This window comes from Paramisgurnus dabryanus, chromosome 2 (genome assembly GCF_030506205.2).
Source record: "Paramisgurnus dabryanus chromosome 2, PD_genome_1.1, whole genome shotgun sequence".
Lineage (NCBI taxonomy): Eukaryota > Metazoa > Chordata > Actinopteri > Cypriniformes > Cobitidae > Paramisgurnus > Paramisgurnus dabryanus.
In genome coordinates, this window is record NC_133338.1 from 1,387,715 (window position 1) to 1,414,650 (window position 26,936).

A 26,936-nucleotide genomic window follows, 5' to 3' on the forward strand; every position below is an offset into this window, starting at 1 on the left:
CAATATTAAACTCCAACATAATAGTAACGACTTCATTAACTTCTTCACTAACAAAATTATGGTTATTAGGGAAATCATCAATGCTTCACAAGTAGCCACCATTTTACCCTGGGAGGACTGAGAGGATGTTGGTGTTGTTTTGTTTGCCACTTCTACGCATGCTATTGTCTCTTGTGTTCTTGTTTTTTTGTGTCCTTTGTAATTTCCTTGCTCATCCAAAGCTTCATGGTTAATCTGACTACCCTTCTTTAAACAGGCAACTTCCACCAGGTGCGAGCTGTGACTGAGGCTGGATTTTCATCCCCACCTGTTTTGCCGTAGATCTTTTAGCACAACAACAATCCACCTCTGTGCCTCTAGCACACAGCTAACTGCCATCACAGAGCTCAGTCTGTCCACTCTGCATCATGTTTAAATATTCCATTTCAGTCATCAAACAGCTCAGACTTCTACATCGACCCCACTACATCCACAGAAGCTCTTACCGTAAGTTTGTTTACTTCCACCGTGGACAATCAATACCATCCCTCTGGTCACCCGCACGCTCTGTCGCACTTCTTCCATGCCATCAGAGGGCTTCCACCACTGACTCATATAGTCATATTTTTTAGACTCTGTATTTTTATTTCATTACATTTTATCCAATTTGGTATTTTTATTTCTTTTTCTTTTTAATTTGGCATTACTTCAAAACAACTAATCGCAAACAACTAAATTGTATTAATAAATTTGATAAAAGACAAGAAGTCGTCTGCTTTCATGAACTTAGCTCAGATAATCAACCACGGGGAAGTCTTCTGACAATTATATGTGAGTATGATCTAATCTTAGAGTATCACTTTACTTAAGGTAATGTGATTGGTATACTTAGGGATATAGTTGCAGATTCAACTATCCTTCCATACCCTGAATAGAAAGAATAGGCAAAAGGTACAAGTTTTCGTACCATAAAACAGTATGTTGCTACTGTGACTTAAACATCCACATGGACTCCCCCACCTGCAAGCTCTCGTCAGAATTCACCACTTTACTGGACAATTTCCCTCTTACCCAACATGTCACATTCCCCACCCATGAAGAAGGACATATCCTCGACCTGGTTTTCTCTACAAACAAACTAGGGTTTGACATCTATCCATGCCCCTTCCCCTGTCTGATCATAAAACTGATATGGTTCACCATCCCTTCTCCAACCCCACGCTCCCGCCTCTCCAGAGAAATCACCTTCCACAATCTTAAGTCAATCAATCCCCTCCATCTCTCTGACCTGCTCTCCACCACCTCACCTCCTCACCTCACCTAATAAGCTCACTAACCACTTCAACTCTGCCTTGTCTACCTCCCTAAACACTCTGGCCACACATAAAAAAGTCACTTTTAGCACATCTTCTCACTGGTACACACCTGCACTCTGGAAAATGAAACAAAATATCCACCAACTGGAACGTCAGACTACATAACAACCTCTCACAGTCCACAACGAAGCCTATAAACCCCACCTTACCACCTACAAAGATGCCCTCATTGCTGCCAAATCTGCATACCACTCCACCATTCTCAACGACCCCTGCCAAAACTCTAGAACCCTCTTCACCACAATGAACAAACTCATCAAGCCTTGGACCATTACCCTCCTCTACCCCTGATCTCTGCAACTCTTTCCTCCACTTTTTCGCTGACAAAATCAACACAATGTATCAATCTATATCCCCTGTACCAGATCTTTAAATTCCTACTCCAGCACCTACCACAGCCCCACTACCCCTCATCTCCGCTGACCTCCCGATCCCTTCTCCTCACTAAACCTCTCCCAGTTTAAACTGGTCACCTCTACTGAAATCTCCACACTCATCAGCTCTTCCAAACCCACTACCTGCTTGCTTGACCCCCTCCCTACTCCACTCCTGAAGTCCTGCCTACCCATTCTATGCCCCTACCTTACTAACCTCTTCAACTCTTCACTGTCCCTTGGCTCTGTCCCCTCTGCCTTCAAAACTGCTTCTATCACCCCAATCCTCAAAAAAACATATCTGGATCCTCAACAACTACCACCCAATATCCAACCGCTTTCTGTCTAAAACCTTGGAACACATAGTAGCCTCACAACTTTAAACCCATTATCATGCCAATAACCAATTTGAACCCCTCCAATCTGTTTGTTGCCCCTTCCAAAGCACAGAAACTGCTCTCCTGAAAGTGACACAGGTTCCCCACCCATTCTTATCCTCCTCGATCTGAGTGCAGCCTTCGATACCGTGAACCATAACATCCTGCTCACTAAACTCAAAGACCTCGGTATCGAAGGTACCGCACTCAGCTGGCTCCACTCCTACCTTTTCAACAGATCCCACTTCATTTCTATTCATAAACACACCTCTGCCACCGCCTCAGTCATTTAAGGCATTCCCTCAAGGCTCTGTACTCGGCCCCCTCCTCTTCACCATCTACATCCTACCCCTTGGTCAACTACTTCGTCACTGCAACCTGGACTTCCACTGCTATGCTGATGACACGCAGATCTTCCTCAGCACCACAACCCCACACAATCCTCGCCTTTCTCAAACTCAACAACAATAAAACGGAATTCCTCCTCATAGGCTCCAAATCAACACTCAGCAAAACCAAAAACCCCACTCTCACCATAGATGGCCTCTGTCTTCCCATCTTCCCAGGCCCAAATCCTTGGAGTGATTTTGTATCCCACCCTCTCCTTTTAGCCCAACATCCACCATGTCATCAAAACCTTCTTTCACCTCTGCAACATCGCCAAAATCAGACCCTCTCTCATCCCCCCCGCTGCTGAAAGACTCATTCACGCCTTCATCTCCTCCCGACTGGATTACTGCAACTCACTTCTCCTTGGCATCAGCTCCACCAACATCAACCCACTCCAACTGGTACAGAATGCAGTTGCTCGACTCATCACCTGCTCCAAATCCTGGCAACACATCACTCCAGTCCTAAAACAACTCCACTGGCTTCTTATTTCCCGTCGGATTACCTACAAAATCTTGGTCCTCACCTACAAAGCCCTTCACCATCTGGCACCCTCATACCTCACTGACCCCTTCTCTTCCCTTACCCCATGCCTTCTCTCCCCTTACCAACCCTCACGGTCCCCGGCCCCTCAGATCTACCTCAGCTGGTCTCCTCTGCATCCACAAGTCCAACCTCTGCAGTTTTGGGGACAGAGACTTCTCCAGGACAGCTCCCAGGCTTTGGAACTCCCTTCCCCAAGAGATCCGCACTGTAGAATCCCTCACCATTTTCCAGTCCCATCTCAAGACTCATCTCTTCGCTTCTGCCTATCCATAGCCCCCCCCCCCCCCCCTTTCAACCGTGCATCAATTTTGCTTGAACTGTCTTGTTTTTTCTAGTTTTTGTTTTGTTTATCTTGTTTTGTTTTGTTTGTCTAATCTATTTCCATGTAAAGCGACTTTGAGTCCATGAAAAGCACTATATAAATTAAATATATTATTATTATTATTACCCAATAGTACATTGATCGCTAGATTACCACATGAACATAAGTAGTGGCAAGCCAGCTATGTGCATTCTTAGTAAACAATAGTAGGTATGAAAAGTTCCAATCAGGATTCAGGCCCCACCATAGTACAGAGACAGCACTGCTTAGAGTTACAAATGACCTCCTTTTAACATCCGATTGTGTTGAAATCTCAATTCTTATATTACTAGAACTTAGTGCAGACTTTGACACAATAGATCACACAATCTTTCTCAATAGACTAGAAAATTATATTGGCATCAGTGGTCAGGCATTAGCATGGTTTAGATTGTATCTATCACTTTATTTATTTAAATGAGGAAGTCATATCATGCCCCTGTTAAATACGGGGTACCGCAGGGATCAGTTTTAGGTCCTATCCTGTTCTCGTTATATGTTACCTCTAGAAGACATCATCAGGAAACATAACATACGTTTTCACTGCTATGCGGATGATACCCAGCTTTACATCTCCTCTCATCCTAGCGAAACCCACCAGTTCTGTAAACTAACAGACTGTATTAGCGATATAAGTGACTGGATGGCAAATAACTTAAACTGCAATAAGACAGGGATACTTATTATTGAACCTAATTGCTCCAAACAAAATTAAAAAAATTACAAGTTGCCCATAGATGGGTGCACTGTGGTGCCATCCTCCACAGTCAAGAACCTAGGTGTGATGTTCGACAGCAATCTATCTTTCGATAGTCATATCTCCAACGTCTGCCGCACAGCATTCTTCCATCTTAGAAATATCTAAAAAATACGCCATATGCTGTCTGCATCAGAAGCAGAGAAGCTTATCTACGCTTTTATGACCTCAAGAATAGGCTATTGTAACTCATTACTCGGGGGATGTCACACAAATCAGATAAACAAGCTTCAGCTGGTTCAAAACGCAGCTGCAAGTTCTTACTCGATCTAAGAAGTATGACGACATAAGCCCGATTTTAGCATCTTTACATTGGTTACCAGTTAAATATTGCATACATTTTAAAGCCTTAAATGACCTAGCACCTTCGTATCTTAGATAATTACTATTCAATCAAAAGTGATTTTTTTCAAGGATGTTTATACTTTTTACACTCAGGACAATGCCATTGGTATTTTGGAAATAGTTTGGTGAGTGAAAAATGCATAGATGAAATTCTAAAAACAAAGTTAAACTCTGTACTTTATGCTATGCAAATGAGTTCCTCACAGTGACGAAAGGTGGACCACATTCTGTGGGCTTCCTCTGACATCAACAGCCAATCACAGTCCCGCAACAGGAAAGTGCCAATATGCAAACTCCTCCTTATCTGAAAATGATAAAGTTACCTTTTCGTGAACAGTATTGGGTGAAGTGAAAAATGGTCCTACCTTTAAATAAATGTATCACGCTATTTTACTATATAACTCTTTGGAACCCTTAGAGACATTAGTAACTTAATTTATTATGCTATATAACCTTGAAAACTACTAGTAACCTGTACTTTGTTATTTTTACTAAGTACACCAAGTATTATATATGAAAAAAGTATTGTAACCCCTGAGTTTGAAAAATATATGCATGATAAATTACATATTGCATGTTTAAAAATGACTACTACTCAATATTTTATTAATTTATTGAGAGAGAAAAACGTGTATTGGAAAGAATAAAGCATTTAACCTGTAAAAGATGGACAGATAGAAGGAACAAAGGGTAAGTTACCATCAGATGGGATGTTTTGCAAACACATTGAAAAAGAGGGCAGACACAGAATAAAGAAATACAGGCATATTTGTACATATCTCTTTAAGGCCTCCCCTAAGGACTGTGATGTCACCAGCGGGGAATTTGAACTTGGCAACTTGTCTATAAAAGGAAAAAATTTTGACGAGTCTGACAGAAACTGGACACGCTTGCCATTTCTCCAGTTTTTGATTGTCGGCAGCATGTTTACTTTGAATTAGGGTGTTAGACTTTATACTTTTTTCTACCTAATTGGAAAAACAAACTTTTGTACTATCACTAAATTGTATTGATGAAACTTATAAAAGACAAGAAGAGCTCTGGTTGCTTCTACTAGAACCCTAGCTGTATTGAGCGACCAATGGAGGATGTCTCCTGACCGATTGGTGTTAGTATAACTTATTACTATTAGAAACAGAAAACATTTTGTCATAAATTCAACTCAGTCACTTCTTTTCTCTATTCTCTGCACTTTAGTTTTCACCTTTACTATCCTTTAGTATTTAAGTATCCATTAGTAGTGTTTCTAGTTATTCTTGTTTATCTTTATATAATATATTTACCATTTACCATAATACAGTAAAAGGCTCTACAGGTTAGCCAGAATCTCACAAAATCCCTCAAATACATTAGTTGACAAACTACCTCCAATTTACATATTTTCGTATTTGTTGAAAGATATATTTAGATCATACTTATTGTTAAAGTAAAATTCCTTAGCTGGTGCCTCAAGGTAAAGGAGGGAGGGACACACACACACACACATTCAAGGTGAAACTCACCTCTAGTGTCCTGTGTATGGCATATTACCAAATTGGTGCCCCATGTGAAAATCACTACATTAATTGGTGCCAGTGTTAAGATCACAACATCAACATCTAAATGTTACATGTTCCTTTAACTTAATGAGAATATAAACCAAGTTTAAGGATGGTTCTTAGAACAAATTTTTGTTAGCTTGGTGATCTTTCAGAACACCATCTAGAAATCTTTGACATTCTTGAAAGTCAACAAATACTAATATCTTAACATTTTAATAAATATAAATTAGTACATTTTAAGGATATCTTTAATTGTTTTTGGAAAAATCACTGACACATTCAGAATGCCACTAAAGTATGAGATTAACTGCCGTTGTGTTTTTTATGTAACATATTTGTACTTTAGTAAAAGTGATGCATAAATAAGTCATATTTACCTTTCCAAATGTGTGTGTTCTCCTCTAGGCTATGCAGTATCTGCTCTCTTTATGATTTCTTTAAGTTTCATTTCTTTGCAGTTTCCGCCCTCTCTAGTTTTCTAAAGACGAAAGCCACACCCCTATTATTTACAGTCAGGGATGGTTCTAGGGTCAGTGTATACCCGGGGCTTAGCCCAGAGTCATCCATGCATGTGTCAAAAATACACTTTTAATAAAATATGATAAACATTTTGTAAATGGTATTACTTTTGCTAGATTAATTTTTTAATTGTGCTTTTTGAAATAACAATGTTCCACTGAGTTAAACTGAGAACATTTTACACTGATATTTATGAAAACCTTGTCATCTGTTACTCACCTTCTTGTTATTTTAAACCAGTATGACTTCTGCAGAACACAAAAGAGGATATTTTGAAAAAAAAATTGGTAACCCTAAAATTACTCAAAAAACATTCTCAAAAAACCAAATTCCGACCCAACATCACTGTTAAATTACCGTCCTATCTCCAACCTCCCCTTTCTGGCTAAGGTATTAGAAAAAGTGGTGGCCTCACAACTACACACTTTTCTAAAACCTGTTTGTGCCTTTTCAATCTGGTTTCCGCCCGTGTCATAGTACAGAGACTGCCCTACTATGCATAGTTAACGACCTTCTTCTGTCTGTGGACTCTGGCTCAGTTAACATTCTTATCCTTCTCGATCTTAGTGCTGCTTTTGATACAATAAATCACAATGTCTTTATCTCCTGTTTGTCTGCTATTGGTGTTTCTGGCACAGCCCTAAATTGGTTTTAATCTTACCTCACCAACAGAAAGCAATTTGACGCACTTGGTCCACATAAATCTTCCAAGTCCTCAGTCACTCGTGGTGTCCCTCAGGGTTCGGTTCCCGGGCCACTCCTCTTTCTCATATACATCTTCCCTCTTGGTCAGATTATTCGCAGCCACGGTCTATATTTCTACTGCTATGCAGATGACATTCAACTCTATCTTACCACCACTTCACACCCTGACCCCCCTCGCACTCGCTCACTAACTGCCTTACTGACTTAAAAACATGGATTGCAAAACAATTTTCTCAGATTAGATTACTGTAACTTACTATTCCTTGGTCTCCCCACCAAATCCCTTCAAAGATTGCAATACATCCAAAACTCTGCAGCCAGGCTCCTTACACATACAAAAGGATCTGCCCACATCACCCCCATTCTCCATCAGCTCCACTATGGAGACAGAATAATTCAAATGTCATTAATAATTCACGCAAAAAACATGATTCACACATGCGTAGAGAATTTCACATACATGAAATCTAATTCACATACACAAAAATATATATATTTATTCGCAAAAAACGATGTACATACACAAAATAAAAATACATATTCATAAAATAAGTTTCACAAACGAAAAAAACAATTCACAAATGTAGAACTGTGTACGAAGTTTTACATTTTGAGTTTATCATAACTGTGAATGTACGAATCATCTTTTTCCTGTGTGAATTGCTTTGAATTCGTGTGTGTGCTTTTTGAGACTTTGGTGGCAGCGCGCTTCTCCAACGTGGGTCACTCATACTCTTTAGCCAATCAGATGCAAGCTTACCATTCAACCAATCATAACCCGCCAAGAGCGCAGCACTCAAGGAGCTCAGCAATGCACACCTTTTGCGCAATCTGGCTCTCCTGACGTATTTCCGGAAGAATCTCAGCGTCTTGACTTCCAGCGCATTTCGTATCTGAGTGTACTAGCAGCAAAAGGCTTTCATATAATTCATTTGAGAGCGATTTATTACTAAAGTATATTTATAGCATTTTATAGTTAACCATTATAGTAATGGCTTCCAGAAAGTTTAAAAATCAACAGCGGAAAGAAAGTAGTTAAGCTGAACATTGCTTTAGTAGTTAAGCTGAACTTTGAGGACTCCTCAAAGTTCAACTCTGTACGAGGACTCCTCAAAGTTCAACTCTGTACGAGGACTCCTCAAAGTTCAACTCTGTACGAGTTTTTTTTTTTTTTTTACGAAAAACACGCAGAAAATGGATTCACAACATTCGACGTGAGCGATTAAACATCACATATCAAACAAGGATCTGCAGTCATGTTAAACGTGATGATTTGATCGTGCTATTGACCCTTAAAGTGCGTCACTGGCTGAGAAAGGACGCTTTACCAACCTTATCCAGTGAACCAAGTATTGCATTTAGTTTTGTTCAGGTATAAATAATATTGACATGTATATAATCAACTTTTATTCAGTGTTGCCTGCACTACAGGAATGTAAATATAAATGACTTCACACATTTGCAATGCAGTAATGTATTTAAATATACTGTAAATAACTTTAATACAGTGTTGCCTGCACTGCATGAATGTAAACATGTAAATATAAATGACTTTGAACATTTGCAATGCAGTAATGAATGTAAATATACTGTAAATAACTTTTATTCAGTGTTGCATGCACTGCAGGAATGTAAACATGTGGCTTTGAACATTTACAATGCAGTAATGTATTTAAATATAATGTAAATAACTTTCATACAGTGTTGCATGCACTGCATGAATGTAAAACTATATGACTCTGAATATTTACATTGCAGTAATGTATGTATGTAATACACTGTAAATAACTGCCCGCACTTCAGAAATGTAAACATGTAAATATAAATAACTAACAAGCAAACAGATGTGTCAAGGCTGTAGCCAAATAGTTGCAGAGATTGTAGTTATGGGGCATCTTGATAGCGATTAAGGTTGCGTGTTGTTGCTGGTGGTATGACAGCACACTTCCATACTAAACTTTGCCAAAGCCAGAATCCACCAAAGAATTGACATGTGACATCCTGATAGTGATGACCGAAGGGGCTACAGCACTGGCAAAGTCCTTAAACGCCTCTGCTACTTGGAGGACTGTGAGGTCAGGCAGCTTACAGGTGACACTCTTTTAAAAGGTACTCCTGAAATAAAAAAGGTCAATTTCTATCATTTTAGTCTGTATAATCTTTCATATTTTTTTTTATCAAAAACTGTTTCTTATTACATGGCATTTGCAATACTTCTAATCGTCTGACGTCCCTCATGCAGTGCTAGACCCCGAAGCCGTTTGTTTTGAGAATAATGGCTGGCTGATGAAGTTATTGGCTGGCTAGCCGGCTCAGCCGAAACCTAAATGGCTGCTGCAGCCACCAAACTTTTCATAGCTACAAATGGCTGAAGCTGCCACATGTCTACAGATGTCTACGTTATACTGATTAACAGTGTTGGGAAAATTACTTACAAAGTGTAATACATTATATATTACAAATTACTGTAATTTCAAAGTAATTAGTCACATTACAATATTACTGTCTCTGAACTGTAATGAGTAACATTACTTTTGAGTTACTTTCATCAAAATAACAGAAGTATGACTAGGCATTAAAAACTGTTAAAATGTAGTTTATTGCTGCATAAATCTAGAAGTTATGTGTTTGCCCTCGAGCTTTGAATAGGCACAGTGAAGACTTATGGCAAAATACAATAACTGTCAGAATTATAAACGTAGACAAATGATCTGGTAAAAGTATGGTAAATTATGGTACACATAACCAAACACAATAGAGCTAGAGCCCACTATAATGCTACCTATAGACTAATAACATGGCAAAACATGCAACCTCTTTTAATTTCTATTCTTTAATTCACTTTTAATTCAGAGCCACAGCACAAACCTGGCATGCACTGGGTTGAATGAATGAATGAATATATAGGTTCCCATACAAAGGCTGGTAAAAAACTTTTAACATTGATGTTTAAAGTCTACACTAATTTTACGTTGTAGTTTTGGTTGCTGTTTGAAATAAAACTGTAGATAGCATAGCAATAGCCTAGCAATCTATGTATCTGGACTGTAACCATAGCAACGTTAGCTTACCTTGTCATTGCTGGTGTGATATGGATTTTACTGGCAAGCTTTTTAAAAGTCTCTTTACTTCTGGGGTTCAAGCAGCACAGGAGACCGATAGAAACTTTCTGTTGGTTTTACTTAGTGCTCTCATTCGCAGAATTATGCGTGTGCTGCGCTACCGGACCTGATTGCGACCACTTTAGTCAATGTTATGCCGCGCGCGGACTTCCCAGAAGCGGCTCTTATAAGAAACGCGTCTATATTTGACTTCACCGATTCCAAATCGCAGTTCCAATACAAAATTAAAGTAAAAATGAACATACTGCATACAGCACCCGGAAACAGACATACAAACGTTATTTTACCCGCAGCTTTTTCCTGTGTGGATGCTGGCTAAAAATAACACGGTCTATTTTTGAAATGCATTGTTGTGACGCGCACGTTACTAATGCTTCGCTTCTTCTGTACGGAAAACGGGCAATTTTAATTTCCCAATCTGAAGACTGCAGCCTCCGGAGGTCGCATTTTTACGCTGCCTACGTCATCAACACTGTCTTATTTCAAAATATCAACAATTATAAAGTTTATTCTTATTATAAGTTAATCGTAAATTGTTTTAATATGCGTATGGCTTGCGAATGTAATGCTCAGTTAACTTAAATAAACCAGGCTTGATGACGTATGCAGCCTGCATATGCGACCTCCACAGGTTGCAAGTTGCAACCCCTCTGTGTATTGTAGCAACGAGCGAGCACAAGACTGTGCTGTTATGAAACCAATCGGAAAATGGATCTCGTGTATTGTTTATATATTTCGTGTGTGTATGTCTCTATGTGATAGAATTATTATTTGATTGCAAATAATTCTAGCCGGCTCAGCCAAACTTTATCAGCTGGCGGCTCAATTTGGCTTAAGAAATTATTGGCTGATGGCGGCTGAACTTCTAAATGGCGCAAATGGCGGCGCCTGGCGGCGGCTTCGGGGTCTATGCAGTGCCCTGATCCTTACTGAAAAACTACTCAGTCAGTAACAATCTTATTCCTGTACGTACATTGCAAAAACAAACACTTTAGGCATAACATAAAGACTATATTGTAAGTGTTTACTATTTAACTAAATAGATAAATAATACAAAGATCAATATTAACTGGTCAGAAACAGAGACGAGGATTTAGCATGAGATGAGAATACTTAACGTACTCTCAAAGTTGTTGATTTAATAAAAAAAAAACACTTCTCCTTCTTACTGTTAGGTAAGACAGTCTGTCTTGCAATACGATTAACGTCATTCACGTTAATCGTGGGAATCTCTTGTAAACAGCGAGTGTAATGTGTGTTATTTTAGCAATATTAAATTATGAAACAATATGAAATAAAGTAATAACTTGCACGTATATCCCGCACTTCGTTCGCCATGCTTGGTTGAACTGAAGTCATTGTATTTGGAAATAAAGACGAAACTCTCAAGGTTAACACATACCTTGACTCTAGGGGTCTAAAGAGACAAAATAAAGTCAGAAATCTTGGTGTAATTTTAGAGTCTGACCTTAATTCCAGTAGTCACGTGAAAGCGATAAGCAAATCAGCTTACTACCATCTCAGAAATATTGCCAGAATTAGTTGTTTTGTCTCAAGACAGGACTTAGAGAAACTTGTTCATGCTTTCATCACAAGCAGGGTGGATTACTGCAATGGACTCCTTACGGGGATCCCCAAAAAGACCATTAGACAACTACAGCTTATACAAAACATTGCTGCCAGAATTCTGACCAGAACCAAAAAATCTGAGCACATCACTCCAGTCCTCAGGTCCTTACACTGGCTTCCTGTCACATTTAGAATAGATTTTAAAGTATTGTTACTCGTTTATAAATCACTTCATGGTTTAGGACCCAAATACATGACAGATATGCTAACTGAATATAAACCTAACAGATTACTCAGATCATTAGGATCCGGTCAGTTAGAAATACCAAGGGTTCACTCAAAACAAGGTGCGTCAGAATTTAGTTATTATGCCACCTGTAGCTGGAATCAACTTCCAGAAGAGATCAGATGTGCTTCAACAGTAAACACTTTTAAATCTAGATTAAAAACACATCTGTTTAACTCTGCATTTACTGAATGAGCACTGTGCTGATTCACACTGACTGCACATTTAACTCAAGTCACTTTTACTCCTGTTTTATTATTTTTAACATTTTAAACTGTTATATTTAAATCACATTTATTTTCTTTAATTGTTATTTTAAATTTATGTATCTGTGTTTATTGTGATTTTATCGTGTATCTCTTATTTTTACATTTTCTTTTTTCTCTTTTATATATTGTTTTCTCATTCTATGTAAAGCACTTTGAATGACCTCTGAGTATGAAATGTGCAATACAAATAAACTTGACTTGCCTTGCTTTGCCTATAGATAAAAGAGAAGAAGGATCACATGTTAATCCTTACTGCTCTTTAATGTCTATGTCTTGCAGAACATTACATCATTAATGTCTCATCCACACACTAAAGACTGGTCTGAGATCTGTGTGCCTGCAGAACAGTGTGTGGGAACCATCAAAAGAGCTGTGCTTAAACTGGACCAGACGCTCACTGAAGAAACAGACAAACTTGTTGAACTAGGTAAGCCTGTATTCAATACACAAAACAGCATCATATGCCTATAGGACATTGAACAAGTCTCATACTCAAAAGTTAAACCATCAACATAATTTGTCAAAATAACAGATGGCTTTCAGATTTTTCCATCAATGCTCATAAGAGTGAACCCAACCTCGTTTGTCACCTATTGTCAATTATCAGCAGAACTGTAATCACTTTTTTAGTCAGATTTTCAAAAACATTTAGCCTTTGCTGTGTTGTTGGACCCTGTCTTAAACTGTAGAGTTGTTTTTGTGTTTTCTTGAAATTATAATTATAATCGTTATGTTTTTGTTGTAAACAGCGTAGGGCTGCAACTAACGATTATTTTAATAATCGATTAATCTGTCGATTATTTGTTCGATTAATCGATGAATCGGATAAAAAAACAAAAAACAAGAAAAGCATTCATTTCCAACCCCTTATTCAAAAACAGAACTAAAATCTTTAGAAATTGCACAAACATGTTGCTCCTTGAACACACCTGAGCTGTTACAATAATAATAATAATAATAAAAAAAATGGACTAACACAAAAAAATACACATGTATGCTTTACATCTGCCAAATATAGACTTTTTTATTATGCATTTCCCATCAAGAAGCCTATCTCTTGATGGGATCAAAAAGATAGTATATGAGTACACTCTCAAAAATAAAAGTACAAAAGTTGTCACTGGACAGTACCCTTTCAAAAAGGTACACCTTTACCAAAAAGTGCATATTAGTACTTCAAAAGTACATATTGGCAGTTCAAAGATACATATTTGTACCTAAATGACACACATTAGGACCTTTTATAAAGGGTACTGCCCCAGTGACAGCTTTGTACCTTATATTTGACTTTATGTGTTTTCTCTGATCGGATAGCTATCTCATTTGTTAAAACTGTTCCATTTACATTTGGCCACATAAATGCGTCTTGTGAAAACGGAAAATGCGTCTTCTGCTCCCGCGCAAAATGCAAATACACCATTCATTACTTCGCCTTAAAAAATGTAAGACGATGTTTATGCAACAAAAGGCGGCACTTAAGGTATGTTGTACTGTATGTTGGGCCAGGCACGCGCGTCTCCTTGCTCGGCATGAGCTGGAGCGCGCAGTACAGAACAGCAGGAGAGTAACGGCGCGATGATTTAACATACAGAGCCATGACGGGGAAAAGCGTTCATACAACTCTCTCTCAACGTTTTATTTCTTTGTTTAATATCATTGGAGTTTTTATTCATTCTAGAAACTTTTTTACTCGCTGTCGTCGCTCCATAAAGCATAAGCGTGTCGTCTTTGTTTGTTTACCTCTTTGCCGGCTATAACTTCCAGGTGACGCGCTTATGTTTGGGAGGAGTAAAACACTGACATGTGGTTTTTCTCTACCTTTGCTGTTTTTTTATCTTTTCTCCGCCGCCCTGTCATTTCTCCGCCCTGTCTATGAGGCGCCGAACCCTGCAAGCAACAGTGCGCGAGAGAGACCGACGCTCCGTCCCAAACCGCATACTTCCATACTATATAGTAGGCGAAAAGCACTACTTCTCGTACTCTTTGCCTACTATATAGTATGGAATTAGGCGGTTTGGGACGCAGTGCGAGTGTGTTCACTCTGCTCCGCGCTTAACTGAAATTTTTCCTTTTTTTTTTATTAAACGTCTCTGCGTCACGCGACACAACGAATCGATTATGAAATTCGTTGCAAACACTTTAAGTAATCGATTTTTATCGATTTAATCGATTCTTTGTTGCAGCCCTAAAACAGCGCTAAGGAGGATTAAAAAATATTCAGGTAATATTGCCTTGCATATGGTATGATTCATAGTTTGAATTGATTTGTCATCTACGATTATACGCTTTGCATTTCTATTCATTAATTTAGCAGACACTTTTATCCAAATCAAGTGGCAAGTTTGATCAACATGAACTGTAAAGATGGTCTCTCTTTTGCATCCCTGTTAAGTTGACCACACCTTTGACCCGGACACGGCCAACCCCTGGCTCCAGCTGTCCAAGGACGGGCATCAATTGTGTCACTAGGGGCGTGGCAGGATCTGTGGTCATTGTTTTTGGGCACAAAGGTTTCTCGTCCGGACGGCGATACTGGGAGGTTCAGGTGGGTGAGAAGGTGGGCACACTTTCAGATGAAAATCTGATAGATTTATGTTTCTAGTTGTCTAGTTTTAATGAAAACCAGAGAACCTTAACAGAGTGCCGCTGGGGTGAAGTGTTTTTGTAGGTGAAATCCTGTAGCGTTTTAACACATCTGGTTCCATTATCCCAAAGTAAGTGGGTTTTTAAATGGGCTCTTGTTTTAATGCCTGAAATAAGGTGTGTGGTACACAAAGGACTAAATATTGTCACCCTTTTTTCTACAGCATAAAACACTGTTGGAAAGCTTTAACTGGTCTTTAAAAAGTCATTTGCTAACAAGTTGCTAACCGGACCAAAGACATTGAATATATCATCAAGAACTCACACTCACTAGTCTGCACTAGTGGTCTCACTTTGTGCAATTTGTAGAATTTAAAACAGAGTTAAAATATCATTATGAAATGAATGTTGTTCTCAAATACTCGTTGGACACAATTATTGGCACAACCAAGAAATTCTTAAAATAGAGTAAAATATCTCTGAAGTATATTCCCATTCATATTTAAAATTTTGAGCAGCATGATTGTAAACATAAAATCATTCAGCTCTGGCTTCCTGTTTCACAGAAATATAAAGTATTTTATATAAAGTATACAAAAATAAAAATCTCTTAATCATCCATCACATGAGAAAAATCAAAGAATATATTTCTGATGTGCAGCAAAAGATAATTGAGCTTCACAAAATTGGTGAAGTGGCTTTAAGAAAAGAGCATCATTGATTTCCATCATCAGCGAAATAATTAAGAATTTCCAACCAACAGAAAATGTTACAAAACTGCCTGGAAGAGGACATGTATGCCTATATCATCCTAATATGCGGTAAGAGAGTTTAGAAAATAATTGAGTCTCTGGTTCAGAAAACCTTTTAAAAAATTGTCAAACAGAACCTATATCAACACATGTTGTTTGGGATGGTTACAAGAAAAATTCTTCTAGCTCATTCAAAAACAAACTAAAGCATATTCAGTTATTAGCCATGACTGGAGCTTTAAATGGGAATGGCTTCTATGATCAGATGAAACTAAAAAAGCTTTTAGCAGCAAACACTCAAGATGGGTTTGGTGAACACAGAGAAAAAAGTACCCCATGTGTACAATGAAATATACTGCTGTGTTTTTTATGTTGTGGGCCTATATTTCTGCTGGAGGTCCTGGACATCTTGTAAAGATACATGGCATCATGGATTCTATCAAATACCAACAGATAAAAAAATCAGTAAGTGACTGACTCTGTTAGTAATCTTATAATGGGCCATGTTTGGATCCTCTAACTGTACAATAACCAAAACACAAACCTCAAAAACAACACAGAAATGGGTCACTGAGCTCTAAACCAAGCTTCTGCTATAGCCATTCCAGTCCTCTGACCTGAACCCTACAGAAAATGAGAGGAGTAAACTGAAGAGGAGAAGCTGGGAATCTAAAGGGTCTGGAGTGATTCTGGATGAGGAATTGGTCTCCGATCTTTTGTCAGGTGTTTTCTAACCTCATCAGGCATTATAGGAGAAAATTTAGACCTGTTAAACTGGCAAATGGAGGTTTAAAAAAGTATTGAAGGGTGCCAATAATTGTGGCCAATGTGTATTAGAGAAAAACTTTTATTTCATAATAATATTTCCCCCCATTTTAAATTATTGTTATACAATGAAAGGACACATTTTTGTGATTTTTAAAATTAAATATCAAACAATGCAGATTAATTTTCACAGCTTTATTTGATCATATTGACCATCGGTGCCAATATTCTTGGGCAAGACTGTATATAACTGGTTTCACTGCACAACATACGGCCAAAAATATATTTACTGTATTTTCAAATGTGATTTTTAATTTATTTCAACATATAAAAATAATATAAATTAACATATGTGTGCTGAAATATATTTTAAAAATATGTTTAAAATTTTTATTTTTGTACATTTAAAATATATTTAAAGCATTTATATTTACGTCACATTGGAAGAAAAACTTTTCTGTATGTAAACAATTTTGAAAATGTTGAAATTAAAAATATTTTCAACTGCAAAAATATACTTTACAAACTTTAAAAATTTTGGCTAGGAAAATATAATTTTTGAAAATATAAAGGTTAAAACTAAATATACTTTAAAATTATAAAATATATTCAATTAAGCTTTAAATGGTAAATGGACTGCATTTATATAGCACCTTTAACAGACCTATGGCCATCCAAAGCGCTTTACAATTAGCCTCACATTCACACACCTTTACTTTCTACAAAATGTATTTAGCATATTAAAAACATATTTTTGACAAGAGAAATGTATTTTCTATATGGGTATTATTAACAATTAAAAATCTGGGTCACGGGTTGCGTACTGCGGAGTTTTCTTCTGCGACCAACCAACCCATTAAAACTTAGTCGACCAATCCTCTGCTCTTCGACAAACTATTGGAGGGGGGGACAGCATGAATAATATAAACACATTTCATAGAAACATCAGGTTTATGTTCCTTTATTTGTATCTGTAGATAAATTTAGTTTGCAGTGAATGAGGTCATACATCTAATACATCTACAGCATAATAAATATGAGAAGAGTGTTGTTGTTAATTCCCATCACCGCTAAATTAATAGCATGAAATATAAATAAAACATAAACCACAACCTTAAAAATAAAATTATCAAATAGATATAGATAGATGATATATTAACTGGGTTAACAAGTCCAGAAACAAAGATGTATTTATATTGCATTGTTCTGAATTGTGGGACTGTAAACCTTCTTAAATTCACCATACAGAAATTGTACACTATACAATTATCTGTAACTGTAATCTGTTAAACTGTGATTTTCAAACAAAAACTTTGGAAAAAAATATATTAATTTACGTACAAAACCCCGTCCACCGTGATATTTGATGTTATGATAATAAAATAATTGTCATATATTTATGTAGTGATGTGTTTACTGTATATGTTACATTGATGGATTAACAGAAAAAATTATCATTGGATCTGAATTTTTTACATTTTTGTTGGGATGAGGATTAAAATATGGACGTATTGTTCCATTGAATCTACACTGAGTGAATGTGTAAATGTGTGACTGATCGTCCATATCATAGAAGGAGACGAGATCGCTCTCATAGTCGACAAACACTCCCACTTTCTGAGGTTTGGTGGAGAGATGCAGCTGAACGGGACGATCTTCATAAGCTCCATATGTGTTTGGACCACAGAACACAATGACCCAATAACCCTCACTGGGTTTGTAGGAGACCGTTCCTCTCCTGTTTGCATTTTCTCTCACTATGCCCAGTTCCCAGCCCGTTATCTGTCCCACCTCCACTAACCAGAATGCTTTTCCAGACTTGATCTGAAGATTTCCCAGGACTCCAGCCACCAGATCAAATTGCTTTGGGACGCCCGGACTGTCATGAGCGTTTGCTTTGCCTCTTACAGCTTTGCCGTCTTGAGACACTTCCAGAGCTGGATGTGCGGTTTTTTTATCCAGAATAACATCCACTGAAGACAAGAATCTTTTTTAAAAAAACATTTGAGAGCTTCATAAATCAACATAATGATTTAGGAATTCATTATTTTATATTCTTACCTAAAAACGTCTGAATTCTTCTCATTTCTGCAACAAAACATTTAAAGAGTTTATTCTTACAAGAACTGTGGAAGCACTATGACACAGTGATGATAATAATGATGCATTTATCAGATGTAATTTTACACAGATATATGCATTTACATTTAGCAGATGCTTTTACAAAATGACTTATAAATTGCGGTAAACAATATAAGCAATTAGAACAACAGAAGAACAGCAATACATAAGTGCACGAACTAGTCTCATCAAGTCTAACACAGTATAACTCAGGATTCTTAACTTTTTTTAAAAAAAAGTTGCCCGCCATCATTTTTTATAAATATCTGATAAAAGTTCTACAAAATGACTTCCAGGATGGCACCTTCTGTAAATATATAAACATACAATATATTTCAAATGAAAGAACAGAACAAGTTCTGTGAGAGTGCAAATACTCAAGTACTCTCTAAACTCTCTCGCGATACTTTGATGTCATACACTGATAGGTCTGCACAGTGCTGCTCAAGTTAAACAATACAGTGTAATGTAAGAGCGCAAGATCAATCTCCAGAACAAAAGTAAAACTGTAACAAGAGGTGCTTTGATTTGTTCATATTTGTCGGTTCAGCATAAAGTTTGCATGTTTTTCGCCTCTACTGTCACTTTGAGAAAAAAATTCATTCATCTGCTTCATGTGATGTTAAACATGTAAAGGGATGCACGGTCTCTGTTTATCTGTTCTCTTCACAAATAAATAAACACTTTTTGACTTGTATGCTCATCTTGTAAGATTAGAAATAGACATGTGAACGAAAACAATTGTTATCATTAAAACATGAAATGACAGAATAATAATTGACTATAACGGAATCTTTACAATGCTGTTTGTCAAAATAAAGATATTGAAAAAGTCCTCTGGTGTATGTGTGTGTGTGTGTGTGTGTGTGTGTGTGTGTGTGTGTGTGTGTACCTGGTAATTATCACGTTGTGGGGACCAATTGTCCCCACAAAGATAGGAATACCAGTGTTTTTGTGACCTTGTGGGGACATTTTGATGTCCCCATGAGGAAACATGCTTATAAATCAAACAAGATGATGTTTATTGAAAATCTAAGGTACAAGAAAGGTTTTTGTGATGGTTGGGGTTAGGGAATGGGGCAGGTAAGGGGAATAGAATATACAGTTTGTATGGTATAAAATGCATTACGTCTATGGAATGTCCCCACAAAACATGGAAACCAGAATGTGTGTGTGTGTGTGTGTGTGTGTGTGTGTGTGTGTGTGTGTGTGTGTGTGAATGATTACCTTGATTAGTTCATTACAGATTCAAAGTACATTTATTTCATGCTTTAACAGTTGACTTCAACCAGAACTTTTTTTTTAGCATTTTAGCTAAGCAGCAATGATACATCTTCACCTGATAAATGACCATTAACAGTCCCGCATTACTACAGTAAAAGTTTAATTTTGAGTTTGTTTGCACCCCCCAACATTTTTTAGCAACAGCCGCAACTGAGTAAACCACACTGAAAACATTAGTGCTGTCAATCATCATCATCATCATTTCTCACCAAAAGAGCAAAGATTCTCCAGCTGAGTCCTCATAGAAGTCAAAACAGATGTGGTTATATTTCTCATGGAGCCAAAGTTTAGTTCAGTGTTAATAGAAACTCTCAAATCATCTCTGAATTCAGCAGGCACAGAAGAATACAACTGAAAGAAGAACAAAAACATTACAACATTACATGTATGTGTTATAATTCTCATCATGTATATTATTTATGTTGAACCGAGTATACCCACTTCTTTATTAGATGACATGGGGTATATTCATGTCTAATTTCTAATTATTAAAGGGATAGTTCACCCAAAACTTTTTCTCACTCTGATGTAGTCACAAACCTGTATAAATGTCTTTGTTCTGATGAACACGAAGGAAGATATTTTGAGAAATGTTTTTACCAAACCTATCATGAGCCACATTCCCAGTCAACACTTTGATCTCTCAGTGAAGTCACCATGAGCTCACAAGATCCTCATAATGTTGTCACAATGTGTGCCTCACAGTGAGCTAAAATTGTAACCACACAGCGCACTCACGGTGTGCTCATATATTAAGGTCACCATATGAGGTCACTGCACTCACTTTCAGCTCATACTACCCATAAAGCATATGGGATGAAAAGTACCAGATGTCGCTCAGAGAACTAATATTATAGTGTTTACAAATCTGAAACATGTCGCAGAGAAGTCAGCATTTAATTGCAAATGATACGGACCATAAGAAAAATTGTGATTGTCACTGCATTTAATCCCTCCACTTAGTAGTGAAGCCATTCACTGCAAATCATGAACACACATGACAACTATCACTGCAACTCCCCAACAATCAATCACTTCCTGCCAGCTGTGGGAATCGAACCACCAACCTCTGGGTTACACACAGGTCTGGCTCTCTAAAGGTCTGGATAAAACAAATCTGTGAATCCTGGTCACTTTTACCTCCTATCTGTGTGAGCTTTCTAAAACCTTAATTTAGGCTTCTGGATGCTGTAACGTTGTTGTTGACATTTTATATGGTACATACATTACACACCATGTATATTAGTGATATTCCCGCCGGTAATAAAAACAAACATGTATGTTGCGTCTAATTCCCTGTAGCGTATATTAAATATTTGGGAATATATATTTTGCATATGTGACCAGTCACGGAAAGTAGGGACACAAGTCGGATCTGGGCATTTTGAGTTATTCACAGATTCTGAAAGTGCAGTTTCTAAGCTTTCCAACGATGTGTAACACATGGAAATCTGATAAGATTTGGAGAAGTTGTGGCCATTTGAATATAGGAACTCAGAAATACTCAAACCGAGAAAATCGAGACGAAAGGGACTCTTCTTTTCAGCTGGGGGAGACAATAGGGCTCATTTACATCTCATTTAGCTAAGCCATGCCCCCTGTAAAACCCTTTTTGAGATGTTCTAGCATCATATGTAGTATTTTATGACCAAATGACAACCCGCAAAAATAAACATGACTCTTTTACCTTTGTGGGGATCACAAGTCGAATCCAGTCTGTTTCAGATTATCCAATGACCATATTTGTCCAAAAATGCGTATAATCCGTGAAATATAGATTGTTTACATCAGATTTCGCATGAATGTCTGGTAATACAATATAATATATAATCTGAAGACTATTTAAATCGTAACATGTAAGGGTATATGAGCTTACACTCCGTTAAACACATGAACCGGCCTTCAAAGTTTGTATTTAAAATAGGGAAGTAGTATAATAGATCATCCAAACAGCGCCGTCGAAAACGTGACATCCTTTAGAGAGGTTACCAATGGCTCGCTCGTTCCTCCATCAGCCAATGACTTCATGGAAAATATTGATAGACAAAACATGTAGCCAATTATATGAAGAATACAACGATATCTGTGTAACTTCTGTGTGTTTGGACTCATGCTGCGCTGCAAGAACTGACATACAGATGACGTCAAAGTACCGCGAGAGCGAGTCGAAATTAAACTACTCCGTAAGATTTCTTGAAGAGCTCTCGCGGTACTTTGACGTCATCCTACTGCGGCACCGCATAAAGTCAGTGACGCGGCTGACGTACGATGCGGCTGACTGTTATTTGTTCCGCCCCAGCTTCTTTTATTTTTCTTTTGTTTTGTGCGCCCGAGCTTTACAGTCTGGGGAGACGCAGGCTATAAGTTTGAAAAAAAAAAAAAAACTTGGCAAACATATCTGAGGAACAGGGCAGCGCGTCACTACAGTCACGTGACTTCACGCTCGAGCAGCCGGAAGAGAAGACAATGCTGAATAAAGTCGTAATTCTGCTATTTTTGGACCAAACTGTATTTTCGATGCATCAACACAATCTTACTGACCCACTGATGTCACATGGACTACTTTGATGATGTTTTTATTAACTTTCTGGACATGGAAACCATACATAGATTTTCAATGAAGGGGAAAGCTCTCGGACTAAATCTAACGATAAAACATCTTAAACTGTGTTCCGAAGATGAACGGAGGTCTTCCGAGTTTAGAACGACATAAGGGTGAGTCATTACTTACATTATTTTCATTTTTGGGCGAACTATCCTTATTTAGTAGTCACGCTGTTCCCTTTGGGGGCGGAGGCGAAAACACAAGCTTATACAGTATGTAAATATACACACAGACAATGACGCCCCCCGCTGCACGCTAGAATCTCCGGAAAAACAAGCCTATTTTAACCGCAAAATGTACGCTTTTAAATATACAAAAACTGCTATCTCAAACATGGAGAGGCTTCTTCGTGATCTCAACTAACAGATTCTGCAATAAAACGAAAATCACAAATTTCGAAAAAAAAACTTTGTTTCTCATTTTCTCGAAACTTGTGCTGCCGACTTGAGTCCCTGGTTTCCGTGACGGGTCACATATTTTATGAGGTTCTTTGTTAAGGTTAAGTGCCTACGTGGCAACTTAACTTCCACAACGTAACTTGCACAACTTAACTTAAAATCCCCAAACCTTTGGCATCACGGAAGCGCCAAGTAGCTCCCTCTGCCAGCCACAACAACAAAACAAGCTGAGAACTAAAAGATGACAGACGATCTGCGGTAGAAATTAAGGAAGGGAATTTGTGAATAGATAACACACATGCTGTTTTGTTAATGTTGAAAATGTTTATTATTATCCTATCTATATATTAATATGACCATGCTGGTTTCTATGGTTCATTTGCGTATGGTGTTGCCAGTTTACAGGGCGATGTAATCTAATGGCTGTTTCCAAGCACTTTTAGGCTGAAATAACCCTCTTTTTATTTACATTACAAATGCCTGGTATGTATATTTTAATGGTCGCGGGTGCCGGGTGGTGTGTGTTGTGAAAAAAGATACAGTGGTGTGGGGCGGGTTGGGAGGGCCAAATATTTCATAAAGGGGGACCTGCGGCTTGGAATTAACGCCGACCCGTGCATCACTAATGTATATGGCTGTATAAAATGCTGTGTAGAAATTGTCCTAAATTTGATCCTATGATCATTCCTATAATATTTCTTAGAAATTAAAGGTAAGAAGTGTGACTTTCTACCCTTGGGCCAACATTTTCCAGACATGTGTGCTGTCCTGCTATAACAGAATGAGTGTGCAGTTCCCTTAAAATGATGACCATAGTTGAGCTCACTGTAAGTGTACCATGACCTCACATAGTGACCATGATATGAGCATGCAGTGAGTGTGGAGTGACCTCACATCTTGAGCTATTGTCACGATGTGAGGTCACAGCACATTCACTGTGCACTCATATCATGGTCACAATGTGAGGTCACACCACACTCACGCTCATACTGTGGTCACGATGTGAGGTTATGATACACTCAAAGTGTGCTCATCATGGTCACTATGTGAAGTCATGGAACACTCATTGTGCACTTATACCATGAACTCAACATTCTGAATTCACTATGAGCTCAAATATGATTATCACAGTATGAAAATGCTGTGACGTCACTGTGATCCTCCAGTATCCACCTTTTCCTAGTGAGATATATGAAGTAGAATGCCCTACTTGTGTTGTATTGCCTCCCTTTAACCTGCTCAACATTTTGAATTCACAATCAGCTCACATATAGCTCACACTGTGAATAATCACGGTATGAGAATGGTGTGAAGTTACTTAAGTTCGTATTCATGGTGTCTCAAAATAGCACAGTGAAGTACACTTAGATAATCTTAAGAACATCTTAAGAAGTACTAAAGATTTTAGTATATTAAGTACAAAATTAGTGTGCGAAAATACAGCACTTTAAGTACACTAAGGAAGTGTACTACTTTTTCACCTGGGCTGCTACTCTGTGATTTAAACATCCACATGGATTCCCCCACCTGCAAGCTCTCATTAGAATTCACCACTTTACTGGACAATTTCACTCTCACCCAACATGTCTCATTCCCCACCCATGAAAAAGGACATATCCTCGAGCTGGTTTGCTCTACAAACAAAATAGTGTTCAACCTCCATCAATGTCTCTTCCCCCTGTCTGATCATAAGCTGACACAGTTCACCATCCCTTCTCCAACCCCACGCTCCCGCCTCTCCAGAGAAATCACCTTCCATAATCTTAAGTCAATCGATCCCCTCCATCTCTCTGACCTGATTTCCACCACTCTCCACCTGGACCTAACCCTCACCTCACCTGATGATCTCACTAACCATTTCAACTTCACCTTGTCTACCTCCCTCAACACTCTGGCCCCCGTCACTTTTAGCATCTCTTCTCCATGGTACACACCTGCACTCCAGAAAACGAAACAACATGGCCGCCTACTGGAAGGTCTGACAGCAAAACAACCTCTCACAATCCACACCGAAGCCTATAAACTCCACCTCACTGCCTACAAAGATGCCTTCACTGCTGCCAAATCTGCTTAACTGTACACCATTCTCTCTGACTCCTGCCAAAACTCTAGAGCCCTCTTCACCACAACTCACCATGACTTGGACCAACACCCTCCCACCCCTACCCGGATCTCTATAACTCTTTTCTCCATTTTTTCATTGACAAAATCAACACAATCTATCAATCTTTATCCCCCTTACCCGATCTTTCGGTACCTACTCCAGCTCCTACCACAGGCCCGCAACCCCCATCTCCCCCCTGACCTCCCTATCCCTTCTCCTCATTACCGCCTCTCCCAGTTTGATTTGGTCACCTTTACTGAAATTTCCAAACTTATCAGCTCTTCCAAACACACTACCTGCTCCCTTGATCCCCTCCCTACTCCACTCCTGAAGTCCTGCCTTCCTATGCCCCTACCTCACCAACCTCTTCAATTCTTCACTGTCCCTTGGTTCTGTTTCCATCTGCCTTCAAAACTGCTGCTATCACCCCAATCCTAAAAAACACAGGTCTGAATTCATCCTCCCTCAACAACTACCGCCCAATATCCAACCTTCCCTTTCTGTCCCAAACCTTGGATTGCATAGTCGCCTCACAACTTCAACCCCATCTTCATCCCAATAAACAATTTAAACCCCTTCAATCTGGTTTTCACCCCTTTCACAGATCCAACAGATCCCACTTCATTTCTCTTTATAACCTCACCTCTGCCACCGCTCCAGTCACTCAAGATGTTCCCCAAGGCTGCGTACTCAGCCCCCTTCTCTTCATTATCTACATCCTCCCCCTTGGTCAGCTACTCCGTCACTGCAACCTGGACTTCCACTGCTACGCTGATGACACGCATATCTACCTCAGCACCACAACCCCACACAATCCTCCCCTCTCCCACATCAACTCTTGTCAGTTGGCTATTAAAACTTGGATGCAACACAACTTCCTCAAACTCAACAGCGATAAAACAGAATTCCTTCTCATAGGCTCTAAATCAACCCTCAGCAAAAGCAGTAACCCCACTCTCATCATAGACAGCACCACTGTCTTCCCTTCTTCCCAGGCCTGAAACCTTGGCGTGATTTTGGATCCCACCCTCTCCCTTGAGCCCCACATCAACCATGTCATCAAAACCTCCTTTTTTCACCTCTGCAACATTGTCAAAATTAAACCTCTCTCAAACCCCCCGCTGCTAAAAGACTCATTCATGCCTTCATCTCCTCCCGACTGGATTACTGCAACTCACTTCTCATTGGCATCAGCTCCACCAACATCAATTGACTCCAAATGGTACAGAACGCGGCTGCTCGACTCATCACATGCTCCAAATCCTGGCAAAACATCACTCCAGTCCTAAAACAACTCCACTGGCTTCCTGTCTCTCATCGGATCACCTACAAAATCTTGATCCTCACCTATAAAGCCCTTCACCATCTGGCACCCTCATATCTCACTGACCCCCGTATTCCATTTCCAACCCTCACGGTCCCTCAGATCTACCTCAGCTGGTCTCCTCTGCATCCACAAGTCCAACCTCCGCAGTTTTGGGGACAGAGCCTTTTCCAGGGCAGCTCCCAGGCTCTGGAACTCCCTTTCCCAAGAGATCCGCTCCGCAGAATCTCTCCACAAATCTTCCAGTGCCGTCTCAAGACTCATCTCTTAACCTCTGCTTATCAATAGCCACCCCACCCCTTTTTTTAAATCTTGCCTCAATTTTGCTTGTTCTCTCTCGTTTTCTCTAGTTTTTGTTTTGTTTATTTTGTCATGTTTTGTTTAGTCTAATCTATTTCTCTGTAAAGCGACTTTGAGTCCATGAAAAGCGCTATATAAATCAAATGTATTATTATTATTATTAAAATACACGCAAGACACTCCC

At 38.7% G+C, this 26,936-nt stretch overlaps 1 protein-coding gene across 10 annotated transcripts in view; it reads right to left on the bottom strand.

Moving 5' to 3' along the window:
• LOC135731542 (E3 ubiquitin-protein ligase TRIM39-like) overlaps window positions 1-26,936 on the bottom strand; it is a 56,045-nt gene that overhangs the window by 15,757 nt on the left and 13,352 nt on the right. For 2 of the 10 annotated variants that reach the window (XM_073811770.1, XM_073811767.1), the window contains exons 8-10: window positions 20,231-20,372; window positions 18,678-18,704; window positions 17,646-18,589 (exon numbers count right to left, since the gene is read on the bottom strand). The exons of 3 other annotated variants lie outside the window; for them this stretch is intronic. In XM_073811770.1, the coding sequence (XP_073667871.1) occupies window positions 18,042-18,589; window positions 18,678-18,704; window positions 20,231-20,372 (717 nt within the window). In that variant the 3' untranslated portion in view covers window positions 17,646-18,041. Of the gene's footprint in view, window positions 1-4,682; window positions 4,810-6,423; window positions 6,485-17,645; window positions 18,590-18,677; window positions 18,705-20,230; window positions 20,373-26,936 lie in introns of those variants that run through there. 5 more of the 10 variants (XM_073811772.1, XM_065249602.2, XM_065249604.2 and 2 more) reach the window with 4 other exon arrangements.